General features: G+C 37.9%; 1 protein-coding gene across 1 annotated transcript in view; it reads left to right on the top strand.

Annotated features, from left to right (window-relative positions):
- Positions 1 to 19963, top strand: part of NYAP2 (neuronal tyrosine-phosphorylated phosphoinositide-3-kinase adaptor 2) — a 247373-nt gene that overhangs the window by 185553 nt on the left and 41857 nt on the right. The window contains exon 5 of the mRNA XM_032638255.1: positions 16659 to 16762. Within this exon, the coding sequence (XP_032494146.1) occupies positions 16659 to 16762 (104 nt within the window). The remainder of the gene's footprint in view (positions 1 to 16658; positions 16763 to 19963) is intronic.

The following is a 19963-nucleotide window of genomic DNA, read 5'->3' as shown; positions in this document are numbered from 1 at the left end:
TTTATGTTCAATTTATGTTTTTTTGTATTTTTATGTTCAAATTAACAGTTAAATAAATACACAGGCAAAAAAAATCTGATGGAATTACAAAATTTGCTCTAAGATTATTGCAAATTATATTTAGCCTGAATTATGGAATTGAATTTTATCACCTTTGTTGGTTATCCATTTAAAATAACGCCTTATATTTATATACCATGTGTTAGCTTTTAAAATAAGTGCTATTTCATTTGATCTTCACAGAAACCTGTGCGTCTGTGGGCTGGTGTTATGATCTGATTATTTAGGTGACCAAACAGCTGCTCAAGAGGAACCAAACGGCCCAGACTCATTGGTAATTGGTAAACTCAAGTCAGGAAAGGGATTTCAGGTTCCTGACCCGTAGTACAGATCTCTTCCCATGACTGAATTAGGTTGAGTCTCCCTTTTTCCACCTCCACGCTCAGGAATTCATCCATCCATCCATCCATTCATTTATTCTTCTGGTTTTTCCAATATAAAACTATTAGGCACTGAGCACATACCAGTGGAGGAGATTGCTATTAATCACAAAAGCTAAAAGTATAACTACAGTCTGTGACAGAATCTACCAAGGAAAATGACACCGCACTCCCTCTGAAGGATGTTACACGGCCTCCTTATCTCTGGGAAACTGAGATCCCAGGTGACTTAGAAGAAGGAACAATCCAGGGAGGACCCAGGAGGTGTGATGACCCTGGGACTTGAGGGCACATGTGGGAGAGTAGCTGAGAGCAGAAGTCTGACAGAGCCAGGCTGAGCTGGCTGCATCAGTGATCCGAGTCTTACCTAAAAGTGCCAGGAATCCACTTATGGATTTTAAACTCCCGGGATTTTAAACTCAGGGATCAGGTTTACAAAGTCAGCTAATACATTATCATCCTAAACCACGGGAAACAGAATTATGAAGGTAAATATGCTGCCCCAAATTCAAAGAAGTGTTTGCTGTCTAGCCCATGAAATTTCTCTGTTCTTGTAACTGACTGAGAGTTGTTTATAACTGATTGTTTTGATAGATCTAAAAATTAATTCTAGAGCACCTGAGCAACTGTGTCACACATGTGCTTTTCTTCCCCTAATAAAATAGCAACATTGTACATGCTTGTCTTTCTTTGGTTCAGCCATTTACTCATTGAGCAGACTTGTAAGAACACCTGTCTTGAACAGCACCCTCTAAGGTGATGACAGATGTCCTCTGCCTTCAAGGAGCCTATGTTCTCCTGTGATGGTGCTTGATTTTTTACTGTGAGAGGACATCATTGTCTCTGATTCAAAAAGAAAGGAGACTGGACTTTCTTTTCCTGTGGTTTGTAAGGTTTTTTCTAAAGTATTTATATACTTTTTCCCATTTTTCCCTAGCAAGATGATTGGTTAAAGCTGTGAGAACAGTTCTGGAGTCAAGGAATTTGGTGATATTAACTGGTGTGGGGTGTGTGTGTGTGTGTGTGTGTGTGTGTGTGTTTATCTATAGCTACTTACGGATTTTAGGCTTGGGTCTTATGTGGTCCGATCTGCTGTCAGCTAACTTATCATACTCTGTACATAACTATATGTGTGAGTACACACACACACACACACACACACACACACACACAGTCCCTTAAACCTGATTTCTACTAAACACATGCATAGACCATGACGTTCTATACTATACAGGTACCCTGAAAGCTGCTGGAAAAAAAATACAACTTGATAGTAATTTCATTCTTGGTAGAGAAATTCTGAATTTCCATCTACTCTCTGTTTGATTCTCTTGGGAAAAAATAATTAACCAGGCATAAACAATTCAGAAAATGCGAAAGGTATCTTCTCCTTACTTGCCTCTCAGTAGATTAATCCTGTTTGAGAATCATAATGACAGTATGCTTGAGTTCTGACTGTAGGGCCAGCTCCTTGTATCTTTCACTGAAGGGAACATGACCCTGCCCTGTGCCCTCTCCAGGAGTGGGCTCTGACACTCCTCCTAGTTGGCAGTTGTTGGCTTTGTTTGGAAAGGCCCTATGGGTACAGCACACCACCACTATTCACAGAGAATGTCCTTTCTGTTTCTGTGAGAAGCCATGGAAGACATTACAGAAAAGAAGGCTCTGACTGACTTATGCTGGGCATATACAGAGACTAAGTCTGGAAGCTTGTAAGCAGACCAGAATACATATCAAATCGTATTTGCATTGCCATCTGTTGTCCAAGACAGGCACTGCAGTATTCCCCATCTTGATTCTTTTAATGTTAAATTCAACTAAAATTTGGTCAATGTATTTGCTGGACTCTTTGGGAAAGATGAAGCAACGGAGTAAAACATTTTTTTTTAATTAGAAATATACAAATCATTTATGTTTTACACTGGCTTCATTCTTTAAAATTTGGTTTAAAATAATTCATTTAATAAAAACTGCATGAGTCCTCATCAAGGATTAGTTATGTTACTCAGGGGAAATACAGTGGGGAATGAGATGGACACGGCTCCTGTCCTCAAAAAGCACGCGGTTTGGTAAAGAAGAGAATGGGAGGAAGGGGGAAGGAAGGAACAAGTGCGCCAGGCAGAGTGAGTGGCATGGTTAAAATCCTAGAGTAAGAGAACTCATGGGGCTTTAGGAGAATTTAATGCAGTGTGACAGGTGCAAAACTGCAGGTGAGGCTGGCTCCGTAAGCTGAGCCATGGGTACCATCGTGAGGAAGCAGTTTAGACTTCATTATAAGCAGGGGAGCTGAAAGATCATATTTGCCTTTAAATAATAACATAATAAAAATAGCTAACATTTCTTGAGGTCTTATGCTGGCCACTGTGGTGAAATCTACACTTATTATCTTATTTAATTCTTACAGTAATTTTACAAAGTAGCTACCTTTGTTTCTCCCATTTTACCTGTGAACAAATGGAAGCTTAGTGAGGTCAAGGAAACTGTCCATGGTCATTCAGCTAGTCAGTGATGGGAGCTCTCATGAAAAGATAATACCTCTTTCCCAAGAGCTCCAGCAGAAGAATGAAGGCAACTCTCATTGGCTGACTTGGGCCACATGTTCAATCCTGAGCCACTCAGTGAAGCCAAGGGGATAGAATGATTGATTGGACAGGTCTGAATCACATGGCCACTTCTGAGCTGAAGTTGGGGTCAGCCCCTAGTATGGAACCATGAAAATTGAGATTACTGGTGATATTGTTCTCCAAAGGAAGTTCAAGCTACTGTTCCAGAAGAAAAGAGTAAATGGATTCTGGACAGGTGAAAATGACAGATGACCATTACACCTCCTAAATTTTATTTTTAAATAATTTTTATTATGTTTAGCCATTTACTACCAAAACTTGCACCAACAATTTTAGAAAATTTTAGCAAATAGCCAACTTGAGTTATGCATGGTCCTACCAACACTGTTACAAAAATAAAGCACAGGAGTTACTCATTTCTTCCGAATCTCTCCATATGTACGTGTTATTAAACTTTTTTTGGAAATAAGTATCTAAATAAATAATAAAGCACAAAAAGCAGACCAAGAAGGAAGAGTAAAAGCAGTGATCTTAGTAAACTAGCTCATGATCGATCAAGAATATTTTTGAGGTCATTTCAATGATTCCAACAGATTTAATTTATGAACACCTAAGAATCAGCGAGCCTTAGACGTTGCTTCTTATTACAAGTGATGAAAAAGTACCCTGAGAATCTGCATGGTTTCCCTCAGGTCTCACAGGCAGGTAATAGCTTTTCTTGGACGTTGCTGTTGAGATTTTCCTAGGGCAGCATTTTACAACTGGTGGTTCCAAACTCCTCTGGAGTTTTCAAAGGTTTTCCCATGTTTCTTGTGCTTCAACATGATATTTTCTTCTGTTTCAGTTTTTGTTTTTCAAATACTCAATTGGCAAATTAACTGGATAAAAAGTTACCCTTTTAAGAAAACTTTGGGGGCTCAGAGTCCATAGAAAGCAACAGTTCTTAAACTCTTCAGTCCCAGAACTCTTTATGTTCTTAAAAGATATTGAGAACCCCAAAGAGCTTTCCTTTATTTGGGTTAGGTCTAGAAATATTTCTCATGTTAGAAATTAAAATTGAGGGTTAAAAGTTTTCTATTCATTAAAAATAATAAACCCATTATATGTTAACATAAATAACATTTTTTTCATGAAAAATGACTCTATTTTCCAGAACTGTAACAAATGGTTACCAGATTGACATTGTTTTACATTTTTATAAATCTCTTTGATGTCTGACTCAGTAGAGCATAGCTTCTCATCTGCTTTGGATTCAATCTGTTGTGATATGTTGCTTTGGTTAAAATGTATAAAAGGAAGCTGGCCTTATACAGATGCATAGTTCAAAGGGGAGGAATATTTTAATAGCCTTTTTATATAATTGTGGATATTCTTCTTTAATACTTTCCCCAAACTCAACAAACAGCAGTTTGGTAAGGGTTAGTTACATATCAATAAGCTCACCATGCTCTGTTACATTAAAATCCATTGGTCTGTCTTGGACTTTAAGTGTATTTTTACCCATGAATGATTTTTTTTTGTAGACAAGTCATATATTTTCTTTAAAAAAAGCATGATCACTTATAAAATGGCAAAAGTAAAAATTTGCTTACATTTTATTATTATTAAAATTATATAACAATAAACACTAAAATACAATATTTAACAACATGTTAGTCTAAATTATTATTTTTACTTCAACTTGCTTCTCCATATCACAGAAAAAATGTGATAAAATAAAATGATTAAAATTACTAAGGAGGTTTTAAAGGTTATATGTGTTTTTCTGGGAAACAAAATCATAAGACGAAAACGATTGGGGAGCTTTGATCTAGAGAACTGTTTGTTCCTTCTCTATAACAGCATTCTTTATGATCTGGAAAATTGCTTTTTAAAAGTCTAAACAAAGTCTTAATGTTTATCACACGAATAACTCTATTCAAAGAAATCTGTTAGTCACAAATTATTTCCCTTTGCAAAATCCCTCCTGCCTTTCTACCATGAGAATATACTTAATAAGATATAATTTTCATGAGCTTGCCAGGTGACTCCCACTCAGGCAATCCACCTATCCTCTGGCACAGTGATCATGTTTCATAATCAGCTGTTTTACCAAAAAGAATGGTTAGTGCTATTCTATTTTGATTTGTCCATTGGATCCAGGGAATCCCGTATATTTACTGCTATTTACTTTATTCCAAGGCTGAAATCTATATCCCTAATCCCACAAGGCAAATACTTGCCAATTATCATTATCAACAAGAAATAGGAAATGTGGGTGACTTAATTTAAAACCTCCTCACTGTGGGGAGGAAATAAAACAGTTCAAAGCATATACTATACTGCAGTTGGTCAATGACACCAAATACTGTTGTGTATTTAAATGCCTTTGACCTGATTGCATTAAAAGACTGTTTTTTTAATTTACTTTTTATTTTTATTATTTATTTTCTGGCTGTGTTGGGTTTTTGTTGCTGTGCAGGCTTTCTCTAGTTGCGGCGGGGGGTGGGGGGCTACTCTTTGTTGCGGTGCATGGGCTTCTCTTGTTGCAGAGCAGGGGCTCTAGGCTTAAGGGCTCTAGAGCGCAGGCTCAGTCGCTGTGGTGCAGGGGCTTAGTTGCTCCGCCGCATGTGGGATCTTCCAGGACCAGGGCTTGAACCCTTGTCTCCTGCACTGGCAGGCGGATTCTTAACTGCTGTGCCACCAGGGAAGTCCAAAAGACTATTTTTAAAGTGGGAAACTTCCCCAAAATAGTGAGGATGAAACAAGGAAGTGAGTACTTCTACTGTCCTTTCTGAGCAGTTTGTTTGAGATGATAATCAAATGAGGTCATTGATTTTCCAAACATTCTTTTGCTTTTAATACATTTCATAAAATTTATGATTGGTTTTAGAGTCATTTACTCTTTAGGTCATTTTTTTGACTCATCTAATATCTTAGTTGTACCTTTACATACATTGTGAATTTTCTTATTTGTACTTAATCTTTCTAAACATATTTGTAAAAATGTAAATGTTGGATCACTTGCTGATAGGTACCAATATCTCTATTAGAAAATATTCATTCAAATTATTAGACTAACACAAGAAATGCAACTGGCCTTCCCATCTCCGATTCCTTGTGAGACTACTACGCCCCACCTCTAAGTGTGTAGACTACCTTATATCTACTACACTTGAGAGCCCTTCACATGTTACTAGGTCTTAGCAGTTGCACAAATCCTACTCCAAGAGACAATATAATTGTCCCTATCACAATTCAAATAACATTCAACTGTGTAAAATGATCAACTTAAAAAGGAAAAATGACTCCCACCCTTTCATTCAATGTGAGTTCTCACCTATTTCAACCATCATTACAATTGTATTCAAAAAGATGAGGAAGATTATAAAGTTTCTGAAGAGAGGACCTGTTTTCTCTTAAGAAAACATAGAGCGGAGTTCTTTCTGGTTTAGGCAGGTGACATAATTAGGGCAAGAATAGAACCGGTGAGAATGAAAAGAAAATGGAGTTTGGGAAGGGAAAAATAAGTCAACAGGCAGATGATGAGGCAAGAGAGACCGTAAAGCCATGGGATAAAAATGAGTGGCATGAAAGGATACACTCAAGGACCCATCCAGCACACAAGGAAAGAGGTGGACTCCCGCTGCAGCGCACTCGAAGGGTGCTCAACAGTCTCTGGGCATGTGTAATCCGTTCTGCATGACGAGGCTTTAAGAAGCGCACAAGCTGGTGTTGATCTCCCAACATGTTTCTTCTGACAGGAAGGATCAAATATCTCTCGAATAGTGTGCCATGGCACAGTTTGGCTCAAGCCGTGCAGATGCTCAAGGAGAGAGAAAGTATCAATGAGTCGGGAACGAATGGCATCAGCCCGGGGCAGTTGCATGTGTCCTACTGGGTGATAAGTGGCCATGTCTTGGCCCAGGCTCTCTTCTGCCCACTCAGCCCTGACTTCACTCCTCCGCCTCCGGCTCTGACGCGCCCTGAGCTCGGCTCTCCCCACGCGGGCGAGCTCAGGGTCGGCTCCCAGTGCCGCAGCGCCGCACGTCCAGCTACGCCAGGTCCCGTCCGTTCCCGGGTTCCGGCTCGCCCCGGGCCCACCCCCTCCCCCATGAATGATTTATAACACAGTGCTTTTAGAAAATATCGGCTCACTAAGTCATGCAAATCTTCCATATGTTGACACATTTTGTTTTAAAAATCGATACAACACATTTATTAATATTGCCACTGATCTCCTAAGAAAAGCCTTTAAGTATTAGAGTGCTGTCAAGCTCACAGTGTTTCAAAATTTTACTATTTGCTTGAAAGCTCAAATGTATCATTGTCGATAAATACTGCCCCTTGTCTTTCTTAAAGCAATAAGCTCACTTCATTCATGTTTTGAGAAGGTGTCTGCCAAATATGCAAGTCTGTGTGGCAGTGAAAAATACCTACTTAACTAGTACAGTTTGGTGCTATTGCTTTGATGTGCTAAGGTATCAGCAGGTTTATCCAGTCTTGTTTGGGGACTTTCAGTGCGTTTGTCAACACAGTGGAAAAACAAATAATGTCTTAGCATTTTTACGAAAATAGTTTTTACCTCAGGTCACCACCTCCCAAAAGCGTCTTAGAGCCCTCCAGAAATTCTGCTATAGAATGAATGAACATGGCCATTACTGGAGATCAGATTGAAGTCCCTGTCCATGTATAGTCTCATATTGATCTTATCCCAAGACACGTATTGCTTAGTTTATGTCTATAACAGACAGTGGTTCAAGGCAGAATCATAAGAACTATAGCTATTGTAATAGAACATGCTACAAGGACCATACACAATTTCAATATCTGGTCACATTTTGTCTCAGGATGTTTGCACTTCAACAAACCACAAAGCCAATTGTATGAAGAGGAAATATCATTAGTGTTACGTCCAGTTTTGAGTGTCATTTACATTAATAAGGTGAGTGATGTAAAAACTTTGTCTGGCATTTCTTTCCTTTTATTTGTTATTTAGGAGTAAAATGTCATATATTTTAAATACGTGTTAACTTATTTTTGCCGTGTATCCATTCCTAATATCAGGGGATGAAAGAGTTTTGTTCTACTTTTCGTTTGTTTATTCTATTTTTGACACCATAACATGAAGTTAAATTTTTATCCCCATGGTAATATACATTTGATCCTGATACAGATCATATGCCTTTTTCTGTATATTATGGCAGATGAATTTTTTATGTAATAATTTTTAAGATAATTAAGGAGCATATATTACTTGTTAAATAGATAAAAATATGTTCCTTTATAAACATATACTTCAACTCTCTTTTAATGTGGAATCAAGTATTTTTTGAAAAAAGCACATTTTCATATACAGCTAAAGTGATGAAGATCTTAAGGGCATTTCAGAAATGATGTGTTTTAATAAAAGAGGCTGTCAAATTAAAAAAAAAAAACTGTTGATGCTACATGATGCTATGTTGCCATGTAAGAAACTAACCGTGCATTACAGCATCAAGGGCATCCCTGTGCAGTAAGCGGCATGATTTATATTCTCTCTGTATAAGAAAGTGGAAGGCAAGGGAAATCCATGGCCTCAGATACTTAGAAGGAATACAATGAGTACTCCTAACCCCACATGCATGTGATTCTCTTTCTCCTCTGTACAATGGATTCTTTAATGCTCTACGTCTATCATTGGATCATAAATTTCATCCACCACGTTGCCACCTCATTTTTCTCTGGGTTTACCAGAGAACCCAGATCTTTACCAGAATTCCAGTATTCCCAAGGAGAATGACCAATTACTCCAGCATCAGTAGTTTTACTATCTGACCCTTCAGATAACACTAGGATTTGGACCATAACTGAAGGATGCTCAGAGTCATTCACTGCCACATAAGTGCCACATCAGCTGCTTCCTTAGAGGTATGTCCCATGAAAGGCTGGAGAGAGAGAAGTATGTCTACTCCCAGGGTAGTGTTTTGCATGTGGCTGATTTTCTTTTTCCAGGGTCACAAAATCATCACAGCAATGATCAGATGTTCGTCTTCTAGCATCATCGTGACAGTGCCTAGGTCTATGGGCTTCTCAAGGATCTATAAAAATACTTGATATTAAAAAATGAAGCACCAACATTTCCAAAGAAACTGCCACATTAACATGAATGAACATCTAACTAAATCTATACAAAATGTGACATTAGGTCGATTTAATTAATTATTAAATTTAGTATTAAAACGGTTCCATTACATCTGAAAACAGTTTCTAGATTAGATTGTCTAACGTGGTAAGTATTCCTGAGTGCGCATGATTACTGTCTAGAAATCATAGCCAATCATGAATTAATTGGATTATTCACAGTCCAATAATTTCAAAGCAAAATTATAAAAATGTATTCCGATTATATACCGAAAAATTTACATTTAATGTCGGACATTAGGACATCCTATATGTTTGCAAAATTATAAAAATGTATTCCGATTATATACCAAAAAATTTACATTTAATGTGGGACATTAGGATGTCCTATATGTTTGCTATGATGTGTGATGGAAGCTTTCAAACAAAATGTTTGGAATCTGTGAAGGTTTTAACACAGTCCTGGCAAAGCTGCCCCTTATTACTCAGGCATCAGTTTATCTCAAATAGCATGTGTGTTATTTCAAAAAAATGCCTTTCCCAGAAATGAAAGTAGAATTTGCAATAAGCATACCTCAGTGTTTTAAATAAAAGGCCTTTTTTGTGACCTCCCTGTAGCCCTAAGTCATTGATTAGAAACTTTCAGCAGCATGATTGACTAGGGAAAATCATAATATGTCTCTACTAGTAGAGAAAAATATTACGTATTGAAAAAATAAAACAAGATGGAGAAAAATATGTCTCCCCAGAATTTGATCTTATTTCTTTGATGCTAGGTGAAAGTGTTTTTTTTTTTTCGCAAAAATACACTAATCTCTTATTGCTGTGTAGATCCAGAGGTTGAGAACAATCATTTGTCTTTGCTTTCTGAAAACAAAGAGAACTCTAGTACTCATAATAGTAGCTGTGGGTGCCTTGGGGATTATCCTGTAACAATACCAAGGAACATAATCCTGAACAGAAATTCAGTTCACCTTACAGGGAAGATGAGAAATGATGGAGAAATTGCCATCCTTAAAAAAAAAGCAATGAAAGATTGTATCCAACAAGAATAAAAAGAGAGAAAATAGTTCTTTCTAAGTGACAAAGTCCAATGGGCACTTACTTAATAAGAACTTTAAGATGATGATGAATTATTACCCTGGAAAGATCACATGATAATGTCTTGATGATGGTTTATTTCAAGGAATTAAAATTAATGTCTTCTTTCTTCCTTCTTTCCTCTCTCCCTCCGTCCTTCTCACCCTCTCCTTCCTTCTACCTTTTTTCCATACTTCCTTTTCCTTTCTCTGTCTCTCTGTGTTTCTCTCTCTCTCGCACATTCTTTCTTGTTCTCTTTACACTAGACCTTCACTGAAATTGCACAAACAAGATCAACTTTTACTTCTAGGATGGTTATTGGTAGTTTATTACACAAGAAGGGGTTTTTCCTTGGATGTAGGGAGAATAGATACTTTCTAGCTCATAATTAATCTTTTAATGGAATGAGTTTTTCTAAGGGGAGGAAAGCCTTATCTTAACTAACTTTTGAGGCATATGTCCATCGTTTTTGACCCCCAAACGCCTTGGCAATTTTTATATTAACAAAATTTAGGATGAAAACTTACTGTTTTTAGTCTTGTGTTTCCTAAGCCTCACTATTTAAGGCTCAAAGCACAGTGTATTTCTAAAGGTAAGTGAACTGGACGATTTAACTTTGATGTCACAGCCCTAGAGACTCTCTAAGAGGCTTGGTTATAAAAATAGAATCTTTTCTAGGATTCTTGAGACTTTTTAGAAAATTCTTTTGGCCAAAGAAACCTTGGTGGATCCAACATCATAAGGATTTGTTTCACCAACTAGGTCCCACAAACACCATAATAGATTCCAAATGTATTTAAGTCAAAGACAAGGTGAAACAGAAAAATGAGTAGGATAAAGATAAACCAAAACCTCACAATTAAAAAAAATTGTCCTTATGACATGATACCATCAAGCAACAATGTTATGGCGTATGTATGCATGTATATGTGTGTACTCACACACAAATGTGTGCATTTTCCACCTGCCGGTGTACGCATGTGTGCATAGCGAATTCATAAGTAATCATCTCAGCCTGCCACTGCAGGTGAAGTCATAACCCATATGAGCCATGTTGGGACTGAACAGTCGACCGCTGGGTGACCTGACTTTAAAGCTACAGGGTGGCTGGCCGGCAAGGTCAGCCGCCATGTGTGATGAGTGGTTAGTGGTTATATTGCAGTCCCTAAGGGGGTGGATGAACCAAGACACGATCTGGACCACTGTCCAATAGGGGTAAAGCAAGGCCTTTGTGGGTCACGATGAAATTGGGAGTTTGCTTGGATTTTAGTAAGTCTCAGTCTGTGCTTTAGAGATATCACTGTCTATGCTTGGAAGAGGCTGATTAAGTCAGAGTCTGACTGGAAACCTAGCAGGGGAAATTAATCCATAGGTACATTGGGTAATATAAAAGGCATTGGATTGTGTCACTCATCAGATAATCTCTTCAACATACTCTTTAAAGGAACCTCATAGTAAAAAAACATTATTTGCCATCCTTTTCTAGGAAAAAATGTTGAATTTTCTCCATGTGACTAAATGTGCTAATTCAATAAAGGTATATATGGAAACATTGGCTTATTATGAAAACATGTCAACCAGGATTCTGATAGATGTTTTACATTTATTTTATATAATAAAAGATGATTCCTTAAGAGATGCTAGGATTTATGCATCCTGGGAAATTAGGTTCATTTGTAAATTAGAGTGATAGGTTATGTCATCATGTGACACATTTATATTTGAACACTCTTATATTTTCAAGAGTGGGTGCGTAGATACTAGAATCACCTGCACAAAACTTAGGGAGAGTTTCCCTAGAAAATCATGTACCCTTGAATGAGAATCACTGCCTTGGTAAGTCGGGGAGCCAGACCTTGAACCCAGGCCTTAAAACATATTCTATGTTACTGTCATTGCCACAATTTGCTTTAGAAGTTGCATTGACGTTTTCTAGGTTAATTTGAGTGTCTTCAGTGAAAGAAAAATCATATTAACTGAACACTTACTCTGTGGTCCTCACCAACATAAATACTCAGAGCCACAGCCAGCAGTGCAAACGGTATATAAGTGCTAAGGCTATTTGGAAGAAAGAGGTAAACAAGGTTGCAGGATGCTTTACAATAGACATGCACATTGAAGCATGCCTTAGAAAATAGATAACATCTGGTCTGATGAAAGGCCACGCGTGGGGACACCTTGTGAAGGACAGAAGCAGGGTAAGATGTGGAGACTGAGAAGAGATACTGAGTTGTCTATGCTTTGGGGAGCAGACAGCCACAGAGAGCACAGTGGATCAGATCAGATGGGGCCAGATCACAGGGGGACCTTTGAATATTAGCCAAGTGAGTTTGAAGTTTTTATCATATGAAGTGGGGAGTAATTTAAAACTTTTGAATAAGGTGTGTGATCTAAAAGCAATTTAAGAAGTTCCGCCTGGCATTGTGTACAAGTTAGTTTTGAGCAGAGAAACTATGGGTATGGGGACCAGCAGGTAGACTTTACATATATATATATATATATATATATATATATATACACACACATATATATATGTACACATATATATATACACACATATATATATACACACACATATATTTAACGATATATAATTATATATATTACCTATGTTATATATAAAATTATTTTTGGCTCAAGTTGTTGAATACCAAAATTGTGGTATTGTCTGTGAGTTGAAATAAATCACAAAGAAAGAAAACTACCACAGGGCTAACTTTATAGAAAGAGGAAAAGAAAGCTCTGAACATAAAAATTAAGCTTCCAGGAAAATGGAGGTAATGTTCCGCCTATAAATAGGAAAATCAGAAGGATACCTAAGATGTTGAGAAAAAGCTATCATTTGGTCCTTGTTTATTATTATTTTATATATAGTAATGTGTATATTTTAATCCCAAACTCCTAATTAATCCCTAGTCTCTAGAAGGCACTGCGGCTTAACATCAAGCAAGGAAGGGTGTGAAGAGAGGACAGACCTGTAGAAACCTCCATGTGACCCAAGAGGGAAAAGATGATACACAAGAAGCCATGACAATGCACATGTTCTGAGGGAGAAAGTGCCGAGGGAGAAAGCAAAACAAGACAAAAAGACAAACAGAAAACAACAGAGAAGAGGGAGGTGAAGCCATAAGCATCATAGGTAGAAACGGTTCCATCTTTTATCCATCATTAGCTCACCTATCCCCACTCTCCTAGATACCAGAATATGTGATTCATTATTATTTCTTTATACTATATAAGCAATAAAGTGAATAAAAGGAATACATCCTGAAATAGTTTTGACTTCTGGGTAGGTTGGAAAATAAACCTAAGCACCCATGGTCCTCCCTACTTCAGCTTTTACCACCTGCTCAGCACCATTGGCAGGTGTGAATTATCACAGCGTTTTTTTTCTTTAAATAATGTAGATCTTTTTTTTGTACTTGTCTTTTTAATTTTTTTATTGAAATGTAGTTGATTTATCATGTTGTGTTAGTTTCAGATGTACAGCAAAGTGATTCAATTATACATATATATAAACGTATATTCTTTTTTTTTTTACATTCTCTTCCATTATAAGTTATTACAAGATATTGAGTTCAGTTCCCTGTGCTCTACAGAAGGTCCTTGTTGGTTATCTGTTTTATATATAGTAATGTGTATATTTTAACCCCAAACACCTAATTTATCCCTCCACTCCATTGCCACTTTGGTAAATAAGTTTTTTTCTATGTCTGTGAGTCTATTTCTGTTTTGTGAAGAAGTTCATTTAGATCATCTTTTTAGATTCCACAAACCATAATTTGAACAGACACATGCACCCCAACGTTCACAGCAGCCCTGTTTACAATAGCCAAGACATGGAAGCAACCTAAGTGTCCACTGACAGATGAATGGATAAAGAGGATGTGAGATGCATACACACACACACACACACACACACACACACACACACAATGGAATATTACTCAGCCATAAAAGAATGAAATAATGTTGTTTGCAGCAACAGGGATGGACCTAGAGATTATCATACTAAGTGAAGTGAGCCAGGCAGAGAAGGACAAACATCCTATGATACTACAGCTCTTTTAGGGCCCAGCCTTCCCTAGCTCCCAGAACACGAGGCATATCTTGATCAATGATACCATGGCACCCTGTACTTCTCCTTTCTAATTTTTCTGAATTTTCAGGAAACCATTTTAGGCATACTGTTTGTCTCCCCTGAGTAAACATAAACCTCATTAAAATATGGGAAATTGGTGTCTTCCTCACCCATATTCTTAGCATCCACTGCAGTGCTTTGCACGTGGTGGGCCCTTGATAAATGTTTGTTGAAAGAGCAAAGAACAAATGAGCTCTTTAACTTTTACTGCCCACAAAGTAGATGTCAGCATCCTTCTAACACCTGTTCATTCCCCCAGCAAATGTTCTTCTACCACTGATAATTCCACCGAGAGGGCTGGTCACAGCTGCTTTTATATAATTAAATGCATAATTTGCTGCTTAATATCTTTGCTCCTGGATAGATTGTAAGTCTCTCTTAGGGCAAGAGTGGGTTTTTGGTGACCACACTCTGTACAGTCCCTGGCACATAGTAGGTATAAAATAAATGGATTCTGAATAATGAGTAAAGGATTGTATTCATTTGTGTTGAAAAGAAATAAAACTTAAATGATATGAAAAACATTTTCTAAGGTCCTATAGCTAGTGGAGTCATCTCATAGTCCAAAGCCTGCTTATTGTCTTTTTTTTCTTGCTAAATCAGAAGCACAGAGTAAAAGACTATCTAATTTGCCAAGAAAGGCTATTAGTACCCGTTAAGATAATTATTCTAATATGGACGTGAGGCATTAATAGTTTGAAGCAGGGGTGGGAGAGGAAGGGTGTGTGTGGGGTGTATTGAAAGGTCTCTGTGTGAATGGACGCCAGCTTATCTTATTCTTTGTATCTGTATCTGGTGTCTGTGAAGGATGGGGAGAGAATGGCCAGAAGGCAGTTAGCAGAGGCTGAAGTTAGCCATAGGTCATGTGATGCAGACATAGCCAAGCTTTTCTCTGAAGAGCGGCATAGGGCTTCCCTGGTGGTGCAGTGGTTGAGAGTCCGCCTGCCGATGCAGGGGACACGGGTTGGTGCCCCAGTCCGGGAAGATCCCACGTGCCGCGGAGCGGCTGGGCCCGTGAGCCATGGCCGCTGAGCCTGCGCGTCCGGAGCCTGTTGCTCCGCAACGGGAGAGGCCACAACAGTGAGAGGCCCGCGTACCGCAAAAAAAAAAAAAATAGTGGCATAAAGGTAGTGTTCCTATCCAGCACAGAACTTGTTCTCTAGCATCAGCTTGCCACTGCTTGGTAAATTAGTGATGTAATATCATTTGAAGCCACTAGTTCAGAGAGTTTCATCTTTAAGTCAAATTTATTAATATAATGAAAGGTTTTTTTGAAAAGTGCTTGTGTATTTGCAATGCAAATATTAACCTTGCTGAGCCTCAGGTTTCGAATTTGCAAATTGGGAGGATTTATAGCTAATTCATAACTCTAAAGATTATCTTTAAGATTAGAGATAATTTAAGTGCAGCCCAAACAGAAGCTGGGATATACTAGGCACTCAAAAACTGACAGCTAATATAAAAGTTTGTGGCAAAAGCATAGATGTCAACTTTTCTTTTGATGCCTTCTTCTCCTTTATAAATACCTTCAAATATGTCTGAAAATCAGTGTCGTCTGTATACCATAAATTCTGAGCTTCTTGAATGAAGGGAACTCTTTCCATTCCCCAAATTGCAGTCTTCAAAGTATCTTGATAATGACCTAGGCAGCCTATTTAGGCTCCTTAAATAGAGGAAGAGTTAGGGGAAGGCTTTTTAATTTTGAAAAATAATATTATTATGAAAGATGTCAAAAGTCTTCGAAGTGGTTATACAATTCAAAGCAAATGAAGTTAAATTAGAGAAATGTTACATCAAAAGCATGGTGAAAGTAATCAGCACAATATAGACTTGAAAATTAGAAAGTTAGGAAAAGAAAAAGAAGGAAAGAATAAGAGAATGAATGAAGAAAAGAAAGAATGAAAGGAGGGAGGGATGGAAGAAAAATTTGGAGAGGGTGGAAAAGACATTTTAGGACACCGGAGACCCTTGGACCAAGACTGAAAATGAAGCACCAAAAATAGTCATGTCACTGGCTTTTTCCCCAATGGGATTTTGTTGCTCCAGTAATCGCTCTATAGAAACCCACTCTAAATAGGGTAAAGTGTGCAAGGCAACAAGGCGTGGAACTTAAGTGGTTTGTTCTTTATTCCCAGGAGCTGATCTGTGAACAAGGCTATTTTTAGAATCAATTGTTATGAAATTGTTTCATCACCTGCCAATGATTAGTAAACATCGGAAGAATTCAGTGTATTAAAAGAACGTGTAGCAAAACCAGAAGAAAGCCTGGAGTCCGGTTCATCCCTGCAGACTCTGCTCAGCTAATGCTCTGTCTCTCCCCCTTGTTCACAGAACCGAAAGTAAGCTGCAAACTAGGCCGGTCTGCGTCCACATCAGGTGTGCCCCCTCCATCCGTTACTCCTCTCAGGCAAGCCAGTGACCTGCAACAGAGCCAGGTACCATCATCGTTAGCCAGTCGTGATTGACTTCCTGTGATGCGACATGCCAAACGCTTTCCACCTCTGTCTGTCGTGTGTTGCTGTAACAACTTTTGCATCTGCTTTTATTTTTCTGTGTGTGTATGGGTGGGAGGGATGAGCTGTGGCCGTCTGTGTTTTCATCCAAAAAGGAAAGTCTTTCTTCCTTGTGATTGGTGAAACTTTCTTTGCTGTTTGTTACCAAATCGTTTTTGTCTCTGGTTTCCATCATTCTGTAATATAAATGTAAACTTGTACTATATGTATTGGCTTAGTGGTTATTTTTTTAAAGTTCTTTCTCTCTTCCGTGTTTTGTGTACTTTTATACCGTCTCCGAAAATTTATCAACGTTTGATAAATTTACCGACTTTGTTTTATGTAGATTTCTTTTTAAATGTTTTGTCCACAACCCTTGCACAGATGTTGTCAATGAATTTGTACATATTGTTTAGTTCTTATCTTATTATACTGTAATATTTGTGGCCGTCTTACTTTTATTTTTATTTAGCTTGGAGCATGATTGTAAGACAGTGAATATTGATGTCCTGATAAATATTCATATACCAACTCATTTGGATTGAACATGGCAGCTAGTCTTTTTTCTTGGCCATAAAGACAAATTGACCAACCAGATAATCTAGGTATTTACCCCAAACTGTAGATTAATGACGCAATCTTTAAATAAATGACTTTTCTCTCTTATACCAAAAATATCAGAAATGTTCTCAGTAAGGGAATGTAATGTAAGTGTTTATGCATGGTATATGATATCTCTATTATCATTTGGAGAAAAGATACAAGGAATAAAAGCATAAGCTACAGTATCATTTAATCCTTTATAGTACAGTATGTTGCTCTGATGTTCACTGGTACATGCTTGTGTACGGAGGATATAGTAGGGGGAAAAATCACTACATATAAATGCTCTATCTATAATTCATCCAATAGGAATTCAGTACAATGACAATTTGTGAAGCTTAACTCTTGTTACTGTTAAATGTATTATGGGTGTTAAATAGGATAATACCATCCTGGAGTGGTTTCTCTCTGCTTGTCCCAGCTTTAATGTTCACTTTCATAAAACTCTTCTGAAATTGTAAATTATAAAACTAGCAATGATACCTCCATGGGAACTGTCCATTACTGATTAGCAAATTACATATTCATCAATTATATAAATGTCAAGCTATTTTAAAAACATAACCAGGAAGAATAATTGCATTTTTTCTAATGGGAGACAGGGTGCTTTATAGTATTTTGGTCTGGCTTAAATATGCACAGGATTTGATTCATGAATATATGAGATATCTACAAATGCAATAGATGAGAGGCTCCTCTCGAGAGCATCTCAAGTGCCATTTAGAATTTCTTGTGTCTTAATTTAACAGTTTAAATGCTTTGTAAGCAAATGAATCCACCTCAAACACTTTTTTGGGTATAAAAGAGGTAGAAACAATAAGACAATGAATAAATAAATAAATAACACAATTAACCTCACTAAGATAAATTGCCACCTTAGTTGATTAAAGCTATTCCAAAATATTACATTTACAGGTTTTCAAAGCTTAAAAACTTGAATACAGAAAGGAGAGACCTTTAGCTAGCTGGAGGAGGACTGCATTAATACAATCAATTTTCCAAGTATATATACCTTGCTATTGCATTACCTCGGTATCTCAGAGAGGTTTTGTGTTCTTTGTTTTCATTTGCTTTTTCTCCTAATTATCTTTATAGTTGTTTCATCCTACGTCCCTTCAATTCTCAATGAAAGCAGTTTCCTGGGGTAACTTACAGACAAACAAGGTGCAACTCTGTACCTTTGCATTATCAGCTCTTCGCTTACCTGGTAGGATGTTCTTCATTCTTCAAAACACAGCAACAGGAGAAAGACCCTCTTGTTACTTAGATGTTGCACTTTTTCTCTCCAACCAGGAGAAATTCTGGCACACAGCCACATCATAGAAGGGGTGTCAGGGCTGCAAATTAGAAGGCTGGCCTCTGAGTCTCTCCCCTGTGGCTTGTGACCAGATGTAGTATTCACCTCTTCCCATATGCTAGCGCTAACGGGGTAAACATGGCTCAGAAGAACCTTGCTCTGCATTCCTACAACTTGGAATTGAACTAAAGGCAATGGGTACTTATTGAAGACCCTCTTCTCACCTAATTCCCACACTCTTGACTGAGATGTCTCCTTAAGTTACAACCAGGATGACACCTCCCTAGGCTAAGTCACCCCAGGCAATGGTGAAAGACATTTAAAAACATTGAATATTCGTACACAAACTAGGATACAGAACACCTAGCATTATGCGACAATCATCCTGGTCACTTTTTTAAAAAGTGTTTTTCCTCCACCGGGATTCCTGATAGTTACTAAAACACAGAACGCTTAATAGACGATTAATAGACTTAATAGACGATTAACATAGACTTCTTACTAGGAAATCTTTGGAAGACCATGTGATCTGTTTCAGACAAACAAAAGCAGTCATTGATATAATTCCAGTAGCGCTTATCTATTGAGGAGTCTGGCTTTAAGAAGCCATATTAAGGGACATTTCTGCTCATAGAGAAGGAGCTGTTTTTTTTTTTTTTTCCAGGTTGTTCACATCTTATCTCTTTTCAGCTCCCTCAGTACTAGTTTTTCACCCACCACTTCAGATCATGGTTGGAGCTTTCTGAGAAGTATTGCAGGAGGAGACAGAAGGGACGGAGGTTACTCCAGCAGAGATGGGTAGAGCTGGCCAAAAGGGACTGCCGCCCACCCCCAGGAGCCTAGGCCAATGATGATGGACCACCCCTAAAGAATCTGGAGACAGTAGTGATTGACTGACCCGCCGAGGAGCCCGGGGCGCATAGTGACTGCCCACCAAGGGCATTTGTGTAAAAATAAAAGTGGAGGTAATGTTTGCTTGGCTATGCAGTCTGTTTCGGCTTCAGGTAATATAGGAGACACAAGATTTGTAGAAATGTGTAGTCTCATCTGACTGGAACTTTAAAATACCTAGGAGAAGACGGGAAGTTCAAGAAAGAAGTATGAGTTCCAAAGCATTTAGAGCTTCTTACACAACGCATAATACTCTCTAAAACTCGGTGAGATGAAAAATAGATCTTTTCTTTCTTAATTCACTCCTGAATAAATAGAGCAGTCACGGGGCAATTAGGGGAAAGTGACATTTC

The sequence above is a fragment of the Phocoena sinus genome, chromosome 7 (assembly GCF_008692025.1).
Source record: "Phocoena sinus isolate mPhoSin1 chromosome 7, mPhoSin1.pri, whole genome shotgun sequence".
Classification (NCBI taxonomy): Eukaryota; Metazoa; Chordata; class Mammalia; order Artiodactyla; family Phocoenidae; genus Phocoena; species Phocoena sinus.
Note: the sequence above shows the minus strand (reverse complement) of the source record. Positions and strands in the feature narration are given on the sequence as shown.